The sequence below is a fragment of the Eptatretus burgeri genome, chromosome 2 (genome assembly GCF_056783735.1).
Source record: "Eptatretus burgeri isolate ZD-2024b chromosome 2, Ebu_testis_v1, whole genome shotgun sequence".
Lineage (NCBI taxonomy): Eukaryota > Metazoa > Chordata > Myxini > Myxiniformes > Myxinidae > Eptatretus > Eptatretus burgeri.
The window spans coordinates 20,122,511-20,141,462 of record NC_140962.1 but is presented as its reverse complement, the minus strand read 5'-3'; the positions used below and the strand labels follow the sequence as shown (position 1 = coordinate 20,141,462).

At 44.0% G+C, this 18,952-nt stretch overlaps 1 protein-coding gene across 3 annotated transcripts in view; it reads left to right on the top strand.

Annotated features, from left to right (window-relative positions):
* Nucleotides 1-18,952, top strand: part of SAMD13 (sterile alpha motif domain containing 13) — a 102,353-nt gene that overhangs the window by 40,440 nt on the left and 42,961 nt on the right. Inside the window, exons 2-5 of one of the 3 annotated variants that reach the window (XM_085864658.1) lie at nt 731-1,919; nt 5,585-5,707; nt 5,995-6,113; nt 7,094-7,175. In XM_085864658.1, coding sequence (XP_085720784.1) covers nt 731-1,919; nt 5,585-5,707; nt 5,995-6,113; nt 7,094-7,175 — 1,513 coding nt within the window. Of the gene's footprint in view, nt 1-727; nt 1,920-5,584; nt 5,708-5,994; nt 6,114-7,093; nt 7,176-18,952 lie in introns of all 3 variants that reach the window. The other 2 variants (XM_085864653.1, XM_085864666.1) reach the window with 2 other exon arrangements.

Sequence of the window (18,952 nt, the reverse complement as noted above, 5' to 3'; positions counted from 1 at the left end):
CCCTTCGTGCCAATTTGCAGCCCTAACAAAAATATTTGTAGGAGGAGATAGGTTTTGGGCGAGTTCATGTCGAACATTTCAGAAACGATTAATTGCGAAAATCTCGAAGAGAAAGAGTCTGATTTTGATGAAACTTGCGTGAAATGTGTACAATGTGGCTAGCATGTACACAAAAATGAATGGTTACTATGCACACCTCCGTTGCTTAGCAACAGCTAAAATGCTTTATCGTACATCGTACACTGATTGTGGACTGTACAAAAAAAATCAATACCTCCGAAACTGGACCTCCGAGGGACCTGCTTTTTTTTTGTGCCCAAGGAGAATGTCTTACAGCATCGTATAAAAAAAATTAAATCTTTAGCGAACAGATCAATGGCATTACCAGGGCTGCCATTTGTTAGAGTCTCTTTGGAAAGATGCCTGAAATTTCACAAGGTGGGTTTCTGGGCGCAAACTAAGAGGGCTGTGATAACCATATTTATTGTGCTAAATTGATTGATCATATATACAGTAAATATACTGTATATATTTCTTCAAAAAGGACTTTCTTTGAAACCTTGGTATCCGATATTGACACTTTCCGACAACACAATGGAAACGTTATTTTGGAATGGAACTCTTAAAATGTACAAGATTCTCCATGAGCCTAAGCTACGGTTAAAAAAAGCAAAATCTTTTTATATTTTTTTGCTTCTATGCGTGACTGACTGTTACACTGTTTTAGCAGCTACATCCTGGTGTAGAAGCAGCAGCTGAAGTGGAACAGGGAGGAGGACGGGATTCCAAGCGGCGCAGGTTGGCTGCAGATGACGGGGAGACAGGCGAGAACTGCATTCGTGTGAACAACTCTGGCTCGGTCCCTTGTGCTGTCAAGTCATTACGAGAGCTTGCATGGAGCGAGAGCAGCGAGGAGTTTGAAGAAGATAGTGGAGGTGAAGAATACGAGGAAGGACAGAATAGAGTTGTTACAAAAGTAGTTGGTACAGCGCCACCAACCAAACATAAAGAAAAGTTGGGTTTATTGGGGGAGCAGAAGGTGAAGAGAAGCTTAGAGCATGATGTTTTTGTGCGGAGATTGGAAGAAGAGAAGAAAGACAAGTTACCTGATGCAAGTGAGGAAAAGAACGAGGAGGAACAAGAGAATAATTGGAAGATAACAGATGGAGAGGAAAATGCAAGGAACGATGAGAATGAAAAAGATGAAAGGAGGGATGTCAAGCAAGAAGAAGAAGAAAAAGAGAAGGAGAATAATGGTGAGTTGATGAGCCAAACACCTATTTCTGAGAAGCTAGAAGGTATCGTGGAACCAATGGGACATTCAAGACAACACGTGGACGTTGAGGTTGAGGCAGGAGATAAAAAGGAAATGAAGCATGAAGCAGAGGTAGTGACAGAAAATACTAAAACAGAGAGATTGATTGACATTGGGCCACACATGGTGGTTGAGAATGGTGAAGAAGCTGGCATAGAAAACAAGGAAGAGGTGGATGTGGATGTGAATGATGAAGAAAGCAAGGAATACAACAATGATGACTCGAGGGATGCTATTAATGAGGAAGAAGATGAAATGTACATTGAGAAAGATGATATGAATGAGGAGTATAGAGAGATGAAAATCGAGGAGATGAAAAATGAAGAGACGAAGGATGCGGAAGAAGTGGAGAAGGAAAATAGTGATGGGGAGATGGTAATGGGGAATAGCAAAGAGGTGAAAATGAAGAATGAGGAAGATATGGAAACTGAGGAAGAGGTAATGGTTGACCCAGGATCTGCAGATGATGTTGAGGCAGAAATGAAACTCGAGAGAGAATCTGCTGGCTCCCTTCAATGCTGTATCGTGTGCTCGCGACCTTCAGCCCCTCAGGGCAATGAAGACTCTGGGGCATTTATCACATGCATAGCCTGTGGATCTCCAGGTGAGGATATCACTTTTGATTTTCATGTTTTGTGAGCAACTTGAGATAAAAGTTATAATTGTTATTTTGTGTTATTATTGATGATGTGTCTATATTGTTAACGATATTATTACGTATGGAAACTTAACGGGTGGAAGAACAAGGTAGAATGAACAGTGGATTCGACATCAAGGGAATGAACGAACAGGAAAAGAGGAGATGGAAGAGGGGAGGAAACACCAAAAGCTAGAAAGTAAAATGGTTTTGGGTTTGAAAAGGCTAATGGGGGTAATAAATATCATGGGTCAGAATTGGGGATGATAAGAGATGGTGGTGCAATACTTGCTTGTGGTCCTGGATGGAAGAGTGAGACGGAACATGCATACATACGTACATCCATACGTACATCCATACATACATACGTACATCCATACATACATACATACATCCATACATACATACATACATCCATACATACATACGTACATCCATACATACATACGTACATCCATACATACATACGTACATCCATACATACATACGTACATCCATACATACATACATACATGTGGAGCATGCACCACAGCGCATTGCTGCGTCCACTTTCCGCCAGTATTCCAGGGGCCTCCATCTGACCATCCCCCAGACAGATTCCCGGCCCATCCCCATCTCTTAGGGATAGAACATTCCAGGCATCCACCCGAAGGGACCGCCGTTTGGTGGACGACACCTCAGCACCACCCCACCACACACACTTAGTGTGTTTATGTGGAGTGAAGTGTTTTTGCGGTGACCAGAGTGCAAATCCTGTCACCAACCACTTTGGAAAGGTAACCCACTGTAGTAGGATGTCTGCAGATGCAGTTTGGCATGAGATGTGGATGGCTGTTTGCACACAAGGAGCTCCTCTGCCTTTTGACAGGTTTTTATTTTGGTCTTGCTGAGTGTCCATATCCATACACACTCCTCACCAGGAGGACCTGATGGGGAGGGAGCCGGTTTAGTCGTCGACACTCGACCATGAACAAGTTTGTACAGGTTTTACATGATACCTGTACAAAGCCACAGATCTGATCTGGCATGACCTGACAATCTGGGTTGGGTGCCACCGCATCGGCCGGGCTGCTCTGTACTTGCACAACACAGTGCAGAGCTCCCATCCTCAAGCGATTTAACCCCCCTATCCCCCCCCTCCCGCAAGCCTCCAAGTCGCCGGATTACAGGCGCATCCCACTCCACCCAGCATAAGCTATGACACAGAAACTACGAGACAACAGCCTCTAGAAGGCTCCAAGGATGGGAGAAGTGAGGAATAAAACAGTTGAGGTGTGCAGTCGGCCTGAATTTTGGAAATTTAACCAGATGGGGGTTACCTGAAGAACATGTACATCCTGGAGTTGCTGGGGAGGTTTGGAGAACTGAGAGAGCAGAGGAAACAATGTTGGAGAATATAAAGTGGACTTGCTTGCCTTTCCTCCACATTTCCATTTTCTCTCACCCCCGTACCCCTCAATTTCTCCTCTTCAGTCCCCTCATTCTCTTTGTTCATATAAGTGATGTGTAAGTTATATATTGGTGTTCTGAGCTCCCGACACAAAGATTGGCATGACAGGAAACTTTGTGACCAATTGGAAGGGTGTTCTAAGAGGGAAAACTTTAACCTTATCATGCAAATACTGGGTTGAAATATGAACATAATATACTGTAATCACTTGTATAGTTACACCTATTGTATATCGCAAGATTTTATGGAAATAAATCTGTCACTAAAAATAAGGGAAGGGAAAGGAATGAGCAGAGAGAGAGAGAGAGAGAGAGAGAGAGTCTAAGGGGCTTTGAGGACCAATAAGGCTTAAAGGAAGTACGTTTGGAAGGGTTAGGAGGAAAGGGAAGGGGGTACTGAAGAAAGGGGGATGTATCCAGTGTACAAAGAAGATGTCAAACATTTTCTCGTTTTGCACATCTCAGATGTAGATGGTCATGGGTGAAGGTAAATGAGACATCTCTTTTGAAAGATAGACTTTTACGAGATTTTAATTGGTCGTGTTTCGTCAATTTGCAATTTTGGATGGTAAAATGAAAGGGAATTTGTGATCTGCAATACACTTTTTTGTGGAGGTTATGAAACCCCAGTTTTGATCCAACTGAGGGGATCACCTATTGAATTATTGGCAATTTGGTCAGGATCCCGGCACATAGAACAATGGAATTTCACTCTCTTGTACATACCATGTACGTCTCAGCCTGACTACCCCCCTCTTCCACCCCTCCTCTATCCCCTACCCCTTCTCTCCAAAGATTTTACTTCCTATTAAAAAGTTCCTGTGTAAAACTGCCACCCAATGCAGTGTCAACGGACTCGCTACCTTGATTCAGTTGTGGACATCAGAGATCTCGCAGTCCCTTTTTAATGTGGTAGACTATTGTGTGCCTGTATGATGACAAAATTGCCAATTAATGGAATGGATAATTGCTGGAACAGGAAGAGGAAGTGGGCACTACCTGATGGTAACATCCATGGAAATGTCACAAGGAAAAGGCCATTGTGATGCCGAAAACACCGAGCCATGATACTTTTTCGAATGACAAGGCGAGGTATGTCAGTAAAGTGAATGCTTTTCCTCCACATATGACGAGGCAAGTTATGTTGACAAAGTCAATCCTTCTATTTAAATTTTTACAGCATCTAAGGCTAGTGGAGCTCACACACATCTCACACACACATCGACATGCAGATGGATTCACGAGACACAACACAGGAATGTTAGATGAGACAAACACAGCTACTGAGCTTGAGGGAAGTGCCGCCACTTCCCGTGGCGCTCTGGGTACCAGTGACGCCACACCAACCTTTCTCACCGTACTCAGCAGGGCATTTCCCAAGGAGGAATTTCCTCCTCCCCATGGATGCCAACCTGTCGGGATTGTCCATGCTCTTATCATTTAAAATGCTGAACATCGAGCAAGGGAGCAGCACGTACCATTCTGAAAGTCTTCGGTACGGCTCTGCCAGGACTTCAACCACCGACCTCCCAGACTCGGAGTGGATGCTCTCTAACCATTACACACCAGAGTCTGGTGGTAACACCCACACATATACGCCAAAGGAACCTGATGGTAACACCCACAGAAATGTCATGAGGACGCGGCCAATGTGGTGCCATAATGACCTAACAGTTACAGCTTGAGGCATGACGAGTTGTGTTGACAAAGTCAATGCCTTTCTCTACATGTACGAGTACGGTCCAGGTAAAGGTAGACGAGAATTTCAGCTCAGCAGAACTTGCAAAAAATATGTCAGGAATCCTCTTACACGTCTAAGGTACAAGACCAATAAATTCAGGCATAAGGTTTGGAAGCTGTGAATTAAAACGCTAGTTGAGGAGAGCTTGATCATCAGTTGCTGACACTGCCATCTTAACTGTTTGGGGATTTACTCCATAATATTAATGATGGTTTGGGAATGTTTGTTGAATATTTGGTGGGTTTATACCATAGAGTTGTTATCCGAAAGCATGTTGGAGCATCGGAAAACTTGAACCTCCAATGACCAAATAATAGTGGCTGCTAGGTTTCATGGTTTTGGAGTTATGGAGGAGGAGTGTATTTGCAAACATTGTTGTGTGGAGTTTTAACATGGTTCAACATCGCTATTGTTTAAATTTTGTCTTTTTTTTTTTCACAAGGGAGTGAAAGCGTTTTGGATGACCCTCGTTTTGGGTTACACAAACTCAAACTGCACTATTTTGAACACATGCACGTAGAAACAGACCAGACATCATTCACTACGTGCTGCCACCACCAAAAAAGTAATGTGGAGGGACTGCTTTCTTGGAAGTGGGTCTCAATGGGTCTTTCTTGTCTCAGGATTGCTGCCTGATGAATCACGTTTTATCGCTGCACCCCTTTCACCCCCCCCCCCCCATGGAAGTGGGTCTCAATGGGTCTTTCTTGTCTCAGGATTGCTGCCTGATGAATCACGTTTTATCGCTGCACCCCTTTCACCCCCCTCCCCCCCCCAATGGAAGTGGGTCTTATATAATTGTTGTTGTGATTATTTTACCAACTGTGCGCAAACATCTGACTCTCGTTCTAGCCCACGTATGCTGCGTGGCACATGGAAGCTCGGACACTTTACTGACTGCCTGGAACTGTATGACTTGCCAACCTTCTCACCCATCTGTGCCAATTTGCATTGTGTGCTCTTCGAACAAGGTTAGTCCTTCCTTGTTTAATTGACCACTTTCAGGCTCATTATCTTGATTAAATTAATATTTCGTTACGCAGCATTATACCTGGATAAGGACCACACTGCTTGGTCAAGAATGTTATTTCACTGATTATTTCAACTTTTTATGTAGCCTGGTGTTGGCTTAGTGGTTAGGGTGGTGGCTTGGGATCCCAGGGTCCTGAGTTCAAGCCCCGTTGGCTGCTGAATTAACACCAGGGGGTTGACTCAGCCTGTCATCCTTCCGAGGTCGGCGAAATGAGTACCAGTGTACTGGTCCCGGTGTATGCCCCGGTTAGAATAGGTGTACCATATCCCTGTGTGTCGTAAGAGGCGACCAGGGTTGGCGTCAGGAAGGGCATCCGGCCATAAAAAAAACATTGCCTCAAGAAAAAAAAGCCAACCCCTGCACAGCAGGGAAAAATGGCTGTAAAAAACGGTCATATTTCATCTTTTTATGTACTTGTCCTGCATGGGATATACCTACCATATGTGCAGACTTTGTTTTGTTTTGTATCTCTATTTTATTCCATTTCGAAAATTTGGGCTCCACTACTTTTGTTGTGGCAGCATTTTTCATGCCCACCCAAAGTTACCCCGTAAGGGTGTTGTGCATTAACCACAAAGCGTGGATTGGCATCATGAAGACCAGATCATTCAATTAATGCATATATTACTTCTTCCTGAAGGTCTTTATTGAGCCATGTAGGTTTTAACAAGCAATCCAATTTCAAGATTGTATTTCTCCTGCGACTGGATTGGGTTCCAGAGGCAAAGAATCCAAATCTTTAATACTGCTCCGGAATTTTAACACACATCTGGGACGTCAATCCAGCTTCCTCAACATGACGTCACGATCGTACCGATATCCAGTCAAATTTCTTTCCGAACCAGACTAATATGCAACCGCACTTTGTTGTAGTTGTTGGTTGTTGCTGTTATGACACTGCCTTTTTCATCTTTCCAGGGTGCTTTGTTAAACTGCGTCTCATGCGACAATGTCTATCACAAGGCCTGCCACAAGCCACAGGTCTGCCGTGATCCCGAGGGTGAGTCTTTTACATCAAAGATTTGTATTTCAATACATCTGCTGACCAACATGTGCGGAAATGTTATCACAAACGACCACATGTTTTTGCTTTTGGCGTTTCAGCACCTTGTGGTCATCCTGCTGGAAGTCGAACATTTAGCTGACGATTCTTAATCAACATGAAATATCGATCGATTGATTGATTGCAAATTCCCACCAGCCCTTTCGCCTTTTGACCGGTAATAATTTGAGCAAACAATGTGAGATTTCCACCTGCTCCTTTTTTCAGGCCTCCAGGAGCCCAGGCTGATGTGTAGAAAATGATAACGAAGAAACTAGTTATGCATGCATTGTGCATATGTGCCTCTCCTTCTGCCTGCACGTTCCGTGCAACTGTATTCATTTTGATTGTGCAGTCGCATCTGAAAAGATGACATATAGGGGGTAGAAGCGAAGCTCATTTTGAATTGTACTTACCTTTGAGATTTCTGGTCCTGAGTTTGTCACCAATCGGCTTTTCGTTGCCGTTTTATGCAGCGTCAGCAGAGGGCGCTGCGTTATGAGCGGACTAAAAGCCCTCTGCTCGGTCTGCGTTCATATGCATCGAAAATATCCAATCGTTTCTCTCACTAAATCAGACCAGTACTGTGATCATCATCATTTCAATAAATTGATGCAGTAGATTTGATTTATGGGATGCATTATAGTATTTGATAAAGTCACATAAATTGGGGGGATTAAAGGAATGGGGGGAGGGGGGAGGGGGATTGGATTAATATTTCCTGTATATATATTGGTTCACGAAAAAAATAAGTGACCACTATATTCGTTATTGGTGTGTGTCTGTCTGTCTGTCTGTCTGTCTGTTGGGTAGTCGATAAAGTCGAAAATTTTTATTTTTTCAAAAAAAACGTTTTTTTGAGATTTGTACTACCCTTATTATCGGTATTTAAAACGGCGATTTCAGTTAATACAATGGCGATTTCGATGAAACTTGGTAGGTAGGTTCATACCATGACCTAGTTGTGTGCAAATGAGAACCGTTGCTATGGACACCACCGTTGCCTAGCAACAGGACTTTGAAATTTTAGAAAAATCATAAAAAATTAATTTTTTCGAAAATCAAAAATCGGGCCCCGAGCGACTGTTGGCAGTACATTCAGCCATATTGTCAAAATTTTCCATCCGGATCCTATGAAAACTGTCGAAGAAGATAGACTTTGAATGAACCCTGGTCGAAAACAATAAAAAAACGAACTTCATTATATCTCAGAGACTATGAGTCAGATATACATGAAACTGGTATGGTAGGTTCATGGTATGTCCTAGTTATGTGTGAGAAAGAACCGTTGCTATCGACCCTCCGTTGCCTAGCCACGGCCGAAAAACCTCTACATGTGGGGGTATTTTAACGAAAAAACAATCTGCAGCATTAACCCTTGAAGCGATAATTGTGAATTTTCTTGTGCTTAATCCTCAGGTCATTCCCCATCGAATGGGCCCATCATGTCAGGTTCTATTGGGTAGTCGACTACCCATGTCCGCCTACCGGCTTGTCTGTCTGTCTGTCTGTCCCGAGCATAGCTCCGTGGGTTTTGATCCGATCCTGATAAAATTTTGGTGGGAGGTTTATATCATGATCTAGTTGTGTTTTCCTGAGAATGGGCGTGGTGCGCCCATTATGGGCGGTGCCACACCCAAAAAACATGTGCTTTTAGGGGGTAGCCGATTTCAATTTGCATCTTCTCCGAGGGGGTTTGTCGAATCTGACGGGTTTCGGTATTTGGTTAGCCCAATGGCACCTGCATAGTGGAGCTCGATTTTTCATTTTCGTTCCAAGGTCAAGGTCACAAGGTCATGAACTTAGAAAATTGCGAATGTTGACATAAAAATCATACGACCGCCCAAACTTTGAGAGCTAGGATGACAATATTTTTTATGTATAATCTTGAGGTTATTCCCCACCTAAAGTCTTGAAACCATTTTGCTCTATCCTCGAACACCTTGCCCGTGGCGCCCCCTTCAAGTTTGTTTTTACGCTGATTTCATCAAAGTATGGATAATCCAAGGAGTGTGAAATGCCATATAGCCTATATGACGTTATATTGTTCCTGGAATGTTCCAGAGGAAGTTTTGCACCAAAGGTCATAATCCTTGACCTTTGACTTTTAAAGTTCACAAAGGTCAAATTTTCAAAGCTGTGTGAATCAAACCGGGTTTTCGACCTTCTTCGACGAACTAACTCCAATAAGCTATAGCACGTATCCTGTTTCCTTATTTTAATGTCCACAACATTGTTTTGTGACCTTTAAAGGTTATGCGAAGGTCAAATTTTGAAAGTTGTTGAACGAAACCGGGTTTTCGACATTTTGCAGCTAATAACCTGTCACTCGTACCACATCATGTTGACCATTTTTATAACTTGGTCAAACATTATCACATTGTCTCATCCTCGACTTCTGAAACAATCTACATCGTCAAATACCGCTCGTGAACCATTGCCGTCTCCAGACTTGTGTGTGTGTGTGTGTGTGTGTGTGTGTGTGTGTGTGTGTGTGTGTGTGTGTGTGTGTGTGTGTATATATATATGTATATATATATATATATATGTATATATATATATATATATATATATATATATATATATATATATATATATTTCTGTCAGAGCAATTTATACTTGTCATGTGAACATTTTCTTATTATCTACTATAAATCTGTTGTCTCCATTGGCACATTTGAGGACATGGAACGAAATCCTCCCAGGACTCAAAGTATCCACCTTCGCTTTGGTAAGGGGTCACAGTTAATGGACCAAGCTATTCGACTTTGTTGTTCTCAGATTATGCTCCGAGGGCTCTTATCAGTATAGTCATCGAACCCCAGGCTGCCTCCAATTGTCGTTTGTTTGTTGTAATATTCCTGGGGATGGTTTTTAAAATATCAGTGAGGTTCTTCTTTATCATTCCTGTTGCTCCAATTATCACTGGTGGTGCAATATTGATGCTCTTCAGCTTCCAAGATCTCTTGATCTCATTTTTGAGGTCCTGGTGTTTTGTCATTTTCCTGATTTCTGCTTTATTTAAGCCAAAATTGCCGGGTACTGATATCTCAATCAGCAATGCTGTCTTGTCCTTTTTGTTCCTGAGAATGATGTCTGGTCGCAAGGCTTTGTTTTCTATGTTCACACTCGATGGGATCATCAGGTACGTGACGGATACCCCCATCAGGTATGAGCATGACGTCCTTATTTTCAATGATTGCCCTTGGTTTGTGTTGCCATGAGTTTTCTGGAACTGGGATGTTGAAATTTTTGCAGATTTGCCAGTGAATCACTTTGCATACTTTGTTGTGTTATTGTGTGTAAAATTGTTATGATAATAGTTTTTTGCATCCTGAGAGCAGGTGACTTGTACTTGATGGAAAAAGGTGAATTAGGGATACTTTTTCAGGTTTGTTGTGTTCATGTTTATTTACAAATTGAAACCGATAGTCTGTTGAGTATTTCACATACTCAGCGAGTCCAACACTCGTCGCTCTGTGCACATAGTTGAGTTCCATCAGGCCGCTCCCTCCCTCTCGTCTCGGCAGGTACATACTCAAGATGTACTGGTTTTTGTTTTACATTTTGTGGTTGGTAAGGAGTTTTGTTGTTTTGATGTCGAACATTGATTTCTGATTGGGGCCAGTTTATTATTCTGCAGCTGGATTGGAACACTGGTATTGCGAGTTGGTTTATGGCTTTGATTTTCTTTCTTGGGGAGAGATACATTTTCAGGATCTGCTTCATTCTATGTTGGAATTATTTGGCGATTGTTTTGCGCATTTGTTGTGAGATATTGGGTGGCCCTCTTCTACTCCGACATATTTGGATGATGCTTCGTTTTCTAACAGCTGTGTTGTTGTTTCAAGGTAAATTTTTATGTTGTCCGTTTTTGTTAGTTTACATTCGGCAAATGTGCACTTGGGCACACTTACTTCGTCCAAATTCCTTGCGAATGTCCTCAGAAAACCGTGTTACTAGTTACTTCCGCCACCGAAGGTGAAGGAGGTTATGTTTTCACGCCTCTGTCTGTTTGTTTGTTTATCTGTTTATTTGTTTGCGTGCAGGATATCTCAAAAAGCTGCGTATGGATCCGGTTGAAATTTTGTGGGCAGGTTGGGTGTGTGACAAAGACGAACTGATTAGATTTTGGTGAAGATCCAGATCTGGATCCGACTAAAGAATTTTGTAAGTAATTCTTCACCATTGAGAGAAGGAGGAGATTGGGACCATACTTTGTGCAGAGCATTGGTGCTGCCGAGGCAGTCTCCTTGGCTATTGGGCACAATCCTTGATGGGTCACCACTCCGACACTATACCAGCATGCTGGCACTCATTTTGCCGACCTCAGAAGGGTGACAGGTCGAGTTAACCCCACCTGGTATTAATTCAACAGCTGCGCGGGATTTGAACTCAGGACCTTAGGATCCAAAGCCCACCACCCGAACCATTAAGCCAAAACCAGGCATACACCAATGAGAGAGAGGGCTCAAAACAATATATAGCATGATATCTCAAAAAGTTGAGATACGGATTCGGACAAAACTTGGTGGACATGTTGAGTGTGTGACAAGAAAGAATTGATTCAATTTTGCTGAAGATCTGAATCTGATAATTTTTTAAGTGATCCTTCACCATTGAGAGATACGGCCAAAAACGATATCGTACTGTGTAGCATGATATTTCAAAAATGTATTGGGCCAGATATGTTCTCACGGATCAGACATTGTGCGGCGGAGGTATGCGCTCTACCGAGTGCCCTTCTAGTTTTGGCTGTTCTGTCAATTTTTAGTCATTCGGTGCAAAGAGCTTTAAATCATCCATGTGTAGTAGGTGTGTCACATTTCCTGTTTCTTTGGATGTTCTTCTATTGGTTGTTGTGTCTGTGTCCTTGTTTGTTCATGAGTTCACTCAGTGGGCCCAGAGCTAGACAAAACAAGAGAGGGGGAAAGACTGTCTCCTTGGAAGATCGCATGCTGTATCTTCACATATGGTATTCTGGTGTGTGCGCGTGTGTGTGTGTGTGTGTGTGTGTGTGTGTGTGTGTGTGTGTGTGTGTGTGTGTGTGTGTGTGTGCGCGTGTGTGTGTGTGTGTGTGTGTGTGTGTGTGTGTGTGTGTGTGTGTGTGTACGCGTATGCGCCACCGCCACCAATCGTTATCTTCACTCGCGAGTCTCTTCGGCTGAAGAGAGCCTTCCCCGGTCCTGAATCATCCAGCTTAACTACAGCAGGGAACCACGATTCATGGACCAAGCTGTCTCCATATTCGTGGCCCCACAGAACCCTCCCTGGTACGAAAGCATCCGTATTGAGCACAGCCTCCTCCTCCTCCATATGAAGCACAAGGCTGTGGGTAGCAACATTGGCTGAGGGCGAGGCTGTGCTGCTGATGCAATGCCCCTATTACCAGTACACTGATACTCATTTTGCCGACCTCGGAGGGATGACAGGCTGAGTCTGCGGCCGACTGAGGCTGAGTTAATTCAGTGGCCAACTGGGGCTCAAACTCAGGACCCTAAGATCCCAAGACAGCCACCCTAACTGCTAAGCCAACACCAGGCTTTTAACCACAGAAAGCAAACATTATTCATGGACTAAGCTGTCTCCTTATCCATGCTGTGCCCAGCGGAGCCCTACCCGGTCTTGAAGCATCCAGTTTAACCACAGCAAGGAACCAGAGCTTGAGGACCAAGCTGTCTTCTTATCCATGCTCCACCTCCTCCCCCACCCCTCCATCCCTTAAGTATCGACAATGTAGACCCTCATGACGTCCCCGACGATGTTGATTTACATCGACATCCCAATGTAGATCACGACAATGTAGATCCTCATGACCTCCCCGACGATGTTGATTTACACCGACCTCCCAATGTAGATCACGACGATGTAGATCCTCATGACCTCCCCGACGATGTTGATGTACATCGACCTCCCAATGTAGATCGCGACGATGTAGATTGACCTCCCACGTGGCCTCTGGTGTATGCCTGGTCTGGGTCTCTTCCCTTTCGGTCCCATCCTTCCCCAGTCTCGCCCCTTTTTAATTGGACATAATCGGCAAAACCCATTAAGCCGCAAGGCAAGGCAAGGGCACCAGACCGTGTGCTGTACGTACATTGATCGACTCTTCTCTGGGCGCCCATCAAGCTGAAGGCGTGGGTGCCAGACCATGTCCTATACGCATCAATGTTGCCATCCACTGCTTGGTTCTCACGCCATTGTATTTGGCATGGTCCTCAATACCACAAAACTAGGTCTCTCTCGTCCTCAACAGCCGAAACTTTTCAAGAGGGAGTTCACAAAAGCTTGGGTCTTCCCCTCCTGGCTGTTTGAGTGTGTGTTTGTGTGTCATATTTTTGTGGAGTTCTACTGGAGCTTTCTGATGTGGAGTGTGATGCAAAAAAATGATCGTCATGACCTCCTGAGTTGATTAGGCTAATTACCTATGAAGACTGCGGAAGACTTCCCATGTTTTAAATGCACGCCATGTTAAGGTGTATAGAGTAGCTGAATAGTCCTTCCACACAGCATGGCATTCTAATTTCAAAATGAAACGAGAAAGAGCAACCAGAGATTGCATACCCTTACCAGAACTTTTGTGTGGTGTTCAGAATGGGATTAAAATAAATTCAAATCAAATGGAAGACCAAATTGGTGCAGTCCTGCATTGGAGGCATCAGAAGGAACCTGAACAAGCAAAAAGCAAAGATGAAATTATCAGGAGGAATCTGGACAGGATCCACATTTCAGCTGCTATTCCTCTACCCTCATACCCATCCAGGCACATCCAAGTGAGCCTTTTTCAAAACATAGAAAGAAAATAAAATAAAAAATAAACCAGATCAAAACAATTAAACAACTCTGGCTGCCAGACCATGTGCCCGATGAAGTTGAAAATTAAAACATGTATTCCCCCATCACTACTAGATTATAATTGTGAAATTTCATGTTGATTGATTAATTGGTTCCAGAGAAAACATTATTTAATATTTCCTTCAATCCATTATGGCTGCCAAACCACGTGACCTATCAATGATTCCTTTACAAACTTGTGCACCCAAGGCTTGGGGAACATTTTTGTGAAGTTTCCCCTCGATCTGTCCAGCTGTTCTGGAGAAGAAGATTGCTGTAGGTTTTAGGGTAAATCTGATATGCCTGCCAAACCATGTGACCTATGGATGATGTCAAATGTAAGAACCTTTTGTTCCTCATGGGTAGGCGGTCATACGTGTAAAGCTTTGCCTTTGCTCTGTTTAGCCACTTCAGAGAAGAAGATTTCTGAAGGTTAAAATATATATATATATATATATATATATATATATATATATATATATATATATATATATATATATATATATAAAAATGGCTCCTGAATCATGTGACCGATGACACCAAATTTTTCCTTTTCTGTTGACCATTTTATCCCGAGATGACCCTCAAAAATATTTATACTGATCAGATGGTAACGTTCTACATATGCAATTATGACGTCCTAACAAAGGCACCTATGATGTCATTAAAAAAAAAAATCACACTCATTCCCCATGAGGAGTACTTGCGACGTGCCAAGTTTCAATTTTTTCCTTGGTGTGGTTTCAGAGATGCAGAGGTCCAAAGTTTTTCCAACATGGCTGCCACACCACATGATCTATGACATCATGATTATTAATAATAAAACATTATACATGACTAGTCGCTCCTCTGGTGAAAATTTCGTCTCAATCCGCCAAGCGGTTGCGTAGAAAAACACGAAGGTTCTGTGCGGACAAGCAAACGGACCCAAATGCAATACCCCTCCTTTGGCGAGTGTAACAACAAAACAACGATAACATTGTTACAAAGCATATATTAATCCATAATAATAAAAGGCAATGTGTGTGCGTCTCCTCCATAACTCCAAAACCATAAAACCTATCAGCCTGAAACTTTGCATGCACACTAAGAAAACTCCAAGAAAGTGCACGAGTAAAAATTGGGTGTTTGGGATAATTAAAACACCCCTTTTGAAAATAATTAACAGCTTTTGAAAATAATTAACATTTAATTATATCCTTCATCAGGCGATCCTCGGCCACCCCGCTCTCTGGGTCTTAAGGCGTTTTCTGGGTAACCTCGCTGGGGTCTGAAGCCGCCATGTTTTTTGGCCTGCTCAACCATGCCTCGACTTGGAACAGGACGCAGCGATTTCTTAATGATGAAGTTGTTGTTTTCACTTTCCTCCCTCAATTTATCCAATGCTTGTTCATCATAGCTATGAATCCCTGGGTATATTGCAATGCTTACAAACATCCGGAAACATCAGCGTTCCGTGGCTTCACATTTCGGGTTTCTCTGGAAGGTGTATGTTTAATGTTGCGAATCGTTTGCCAAGCTATCCATTTCTTAACAACCGTTTCATTGGAGTGCTTGCTTGAGTGTTTAAGCCACTTTGCGAGCCCTCTTCAAGCTGCTTGGTTGTTTGTTTCGGTGAAAGTATCCGTGCTCTCAAGGGAACATCGATTAGACAGACGTACGTTTCTGCCTGTGTTGGGCCCTGCGGTGCCGTGCGGTTGGTGCCTCAGGAGGTGTCTCATCCACTGAAAATGTGCAATTTTATTTTTACAGGATATCGCTTTATTTAACCTTCAGTGCGATCTCCTAATATAATCCACCCCTCACTTCTACATCGATACATATATAAAATAAATAAGAGGTCCATCCCACCACGTGTTTGTTGTGAAGACATAGAGCAGATATTGACATTTTGTGTTCTGGTCCTTGATATATTTATCAATTGAATTTTGTTAATTTCCCACTTGAATTCCTCTTTCAAAGAACTCTGTTTAAAGGTAAATCTTTGTGTTTGTCGTTTTTATGTATTTTATGCGTGTGTACGTATATAAACTGTATTGTTGTGGTGCCGGGTTCGGTGGCGAGGACGACCGCTAGATGGAGCAGTTGGGCTGTCTCCCACCGAACACCGGAATTGGAAGGTAGTCACCCCGGATAACTCCAGAGTCGATGGGTCGCTTAAAGGACCGTGGTCGCCGATATTTTGACGGCTTGAGGAAGGGTCCACTTGTCTATTCCAATTTACCTAAGTACTCACGCCATCTAACTACCGGGGAAGCCACACCCTCGGCTGGCTTTGTCCGAACCGAGTTGCTGTTACCGACTCGGATCCGGCGTAACCGAGTGGGAATTACCAAAGCCGCGCCGGTCCAAATAACAACTTACGGCACAAACGGCCTCACTATCTCTCAAACCCGCACCGTGCTGGGTCAATGATAGAAACGACAGGCAACAAGCTGGTACATTTAACAGGGGTTTATTTATAATAGGGAGGGAGACACAGAGCAGACTTAATCACGAATATGCAGGAAAATGTTCAATGCGCAATCAACACTTATACAATTTCTACTTATAGGACGGCGCCACCACAGACACACACACACCAAAAGAAAATGGACCCGGATTGTCTTTATTTCGACCCTCGCAGCCAAGGGGATGGACAGGCTGGAGGTCAGAGTTCTGCTTGTACCTGGCCGCATTCGCACGGTTTGCCGACCTGCTCTTGTGGAGCTCGGGATTCTTGTGGAAGGGCTTGGGAAGATCGGTTGCTCCAACCACCATGGTGGGACTCGAACCCACATGGACAACCTCGCACCAAGCGCCAAGGAACCAAGACGAAGCGGCAGACGCCAGCCAGCACCAAGACGGAAGAAGGCCAGCAGACCAGACGAGACGAGACGACCCAGACGGATTTCACCGACAATAATTCAACCCCTCCTACGAGGTGGGAGGGATCTGTCCTGAGATAACTCTGCCTCCCATTGGATGGGCGGCGTGTCGGTGGCCCGCTCCCCGAAGAGGCTCTGTCGTTGTTTCTGGCCTTCTGGCTTCCCATTGGCTGGAGCGCCTCGGCTTTGCTCGCTCTTCGTCAATTGGCTGAAGGAAACACTCCCTGCCCTTCTTCGGAGCGGAGCCTCGATCTGAGGCGATGGAGGCTCCGCCCACGCCTTCAGCCAAAAACACGTGGATAACGGAGTCTGTGCGCGAAGGTTTGGTTGGGTGGTGGAACGAAGCAGGATGTTGTTGTTGGGGAATATAAAAAAACTAACCACAAAACAACTCGCAGCGCACACATGAAATTCCCGTTAGACACAGGGGATGGATTCTAACTATACACATATACTTAACGAAATAACTAAACTTTGGGACTGCTGACTGTCTGTGTGCAAGAGGCTTCCAAATCCGTAACAGTATTAGCATAACAGAAGTGTGTGCATGTGCAAGTTGCTGCTGTTGCCTGCTCTCTCTACATGTGAGTGGGTTTCAGGAGGTGAAACATAGACCTGCCAGGTGTGTGTGTGTGTGTGTGTGTGTGTGTGTGTGTGTGTGTGTGTGTGTGTGTGTGTGTGTGTGTGTGTGTGTGTGTGTGTGTGTGTGTGTGTGTGTGTGTGTCGTTGATTGGTATCTTCCTATGTGAGTTTCAGAATGTGGAATGGAGTCCTCCCAGGGTGGGCTCAAAGTATCCTCCTTCATTTCGGTAAGAGGTCACGATTCACGGACCAAGCTGTGAAGGTTTCTGTTTTCAAAGTTTTGTGCTGAGGCCTCTCTTCAGGATGGTGACTGACCCCATGACAGCTTCCAACTGTAGTTCATTTGTAGTGATATTCCCAGGGATGGTTTCTAGCTTGCCTGTTCGAAGAACAGAGAGCTATAGGGATACCCCTGGCGTGAGCGTCAGCGTCAGCGTGAGCGTGAGCGTGAGCGTCAGCGTGAGCGTGAGCGTGAAATGTTAAAGTTTTTGGTGCAAGTTATTTTTTCCTTTCTAATGTTTTATTCGACCACACTATTTTTTATACGCCCGATATATATATATATATATATATATATATATATATATATATATATATATATATATATATATATATATATATACATATACATATACATATATATATATTTACGAATTTTGGCCCCGATCGGCCACGTCACTCGAATCACGACGCGTCGCCCACCGGAACGGACAATTCAGTCGTGACCCTCCTGGAACTACTGCCAGGAGCCAGTCACGTGTGAGGGTTTAACCTCACCACGATCGTGCCAATTGCCCACCCTCGCAGGATAGGGTTGCTCGCCAAATTCGACCTACCTAAGTACCTGCGTGCGTGGTCGACCGGGCGATCGTACCTCGCCGCAGGTCGACTTCCGACACGAACCGCTTAAGCGGCTCGTTCCGTGCTGCAGGGATAACCGAGCGGAGTTATCGTCGACCTCGACGGTTCAGATTATAACTTATCCGGTGTTTCAACCCACTACCAATCCCTTGTGATGCAAGATGGAACTTTCAACAGAGGAAAGGACGCAACGAAATGGGAAAACAGTTCAACAAGCAAGCACTTTATTTCACACACACACACAAGGCAAGCACGTATTCACAGCCATACAAAAATGCACATATAACAGTTAAAACAATAAAAGCAACGCAGAGCTACAACCGAATAAAAAGGGCAATTATTTTCAGCACACTTATACAGGTTTACTTACAAGACTGGCGCCACACATACATTTACACAAATAGCAAACAAAACACAAGCCACCCTCACAGGCAAGGAGGCAGACAGGTCCGTGGACCAAATGAACGTGTGACCTGGGTGATCGGCCAGGTCCACGAGACCGAAGGGGTCTTACCCGTGCCCTCGTGGCGCGATGGCGGGCTTGCCGCAATGTCCGTGTAACGCGCTTGACTCCGTGCCCCTGGTATGGTT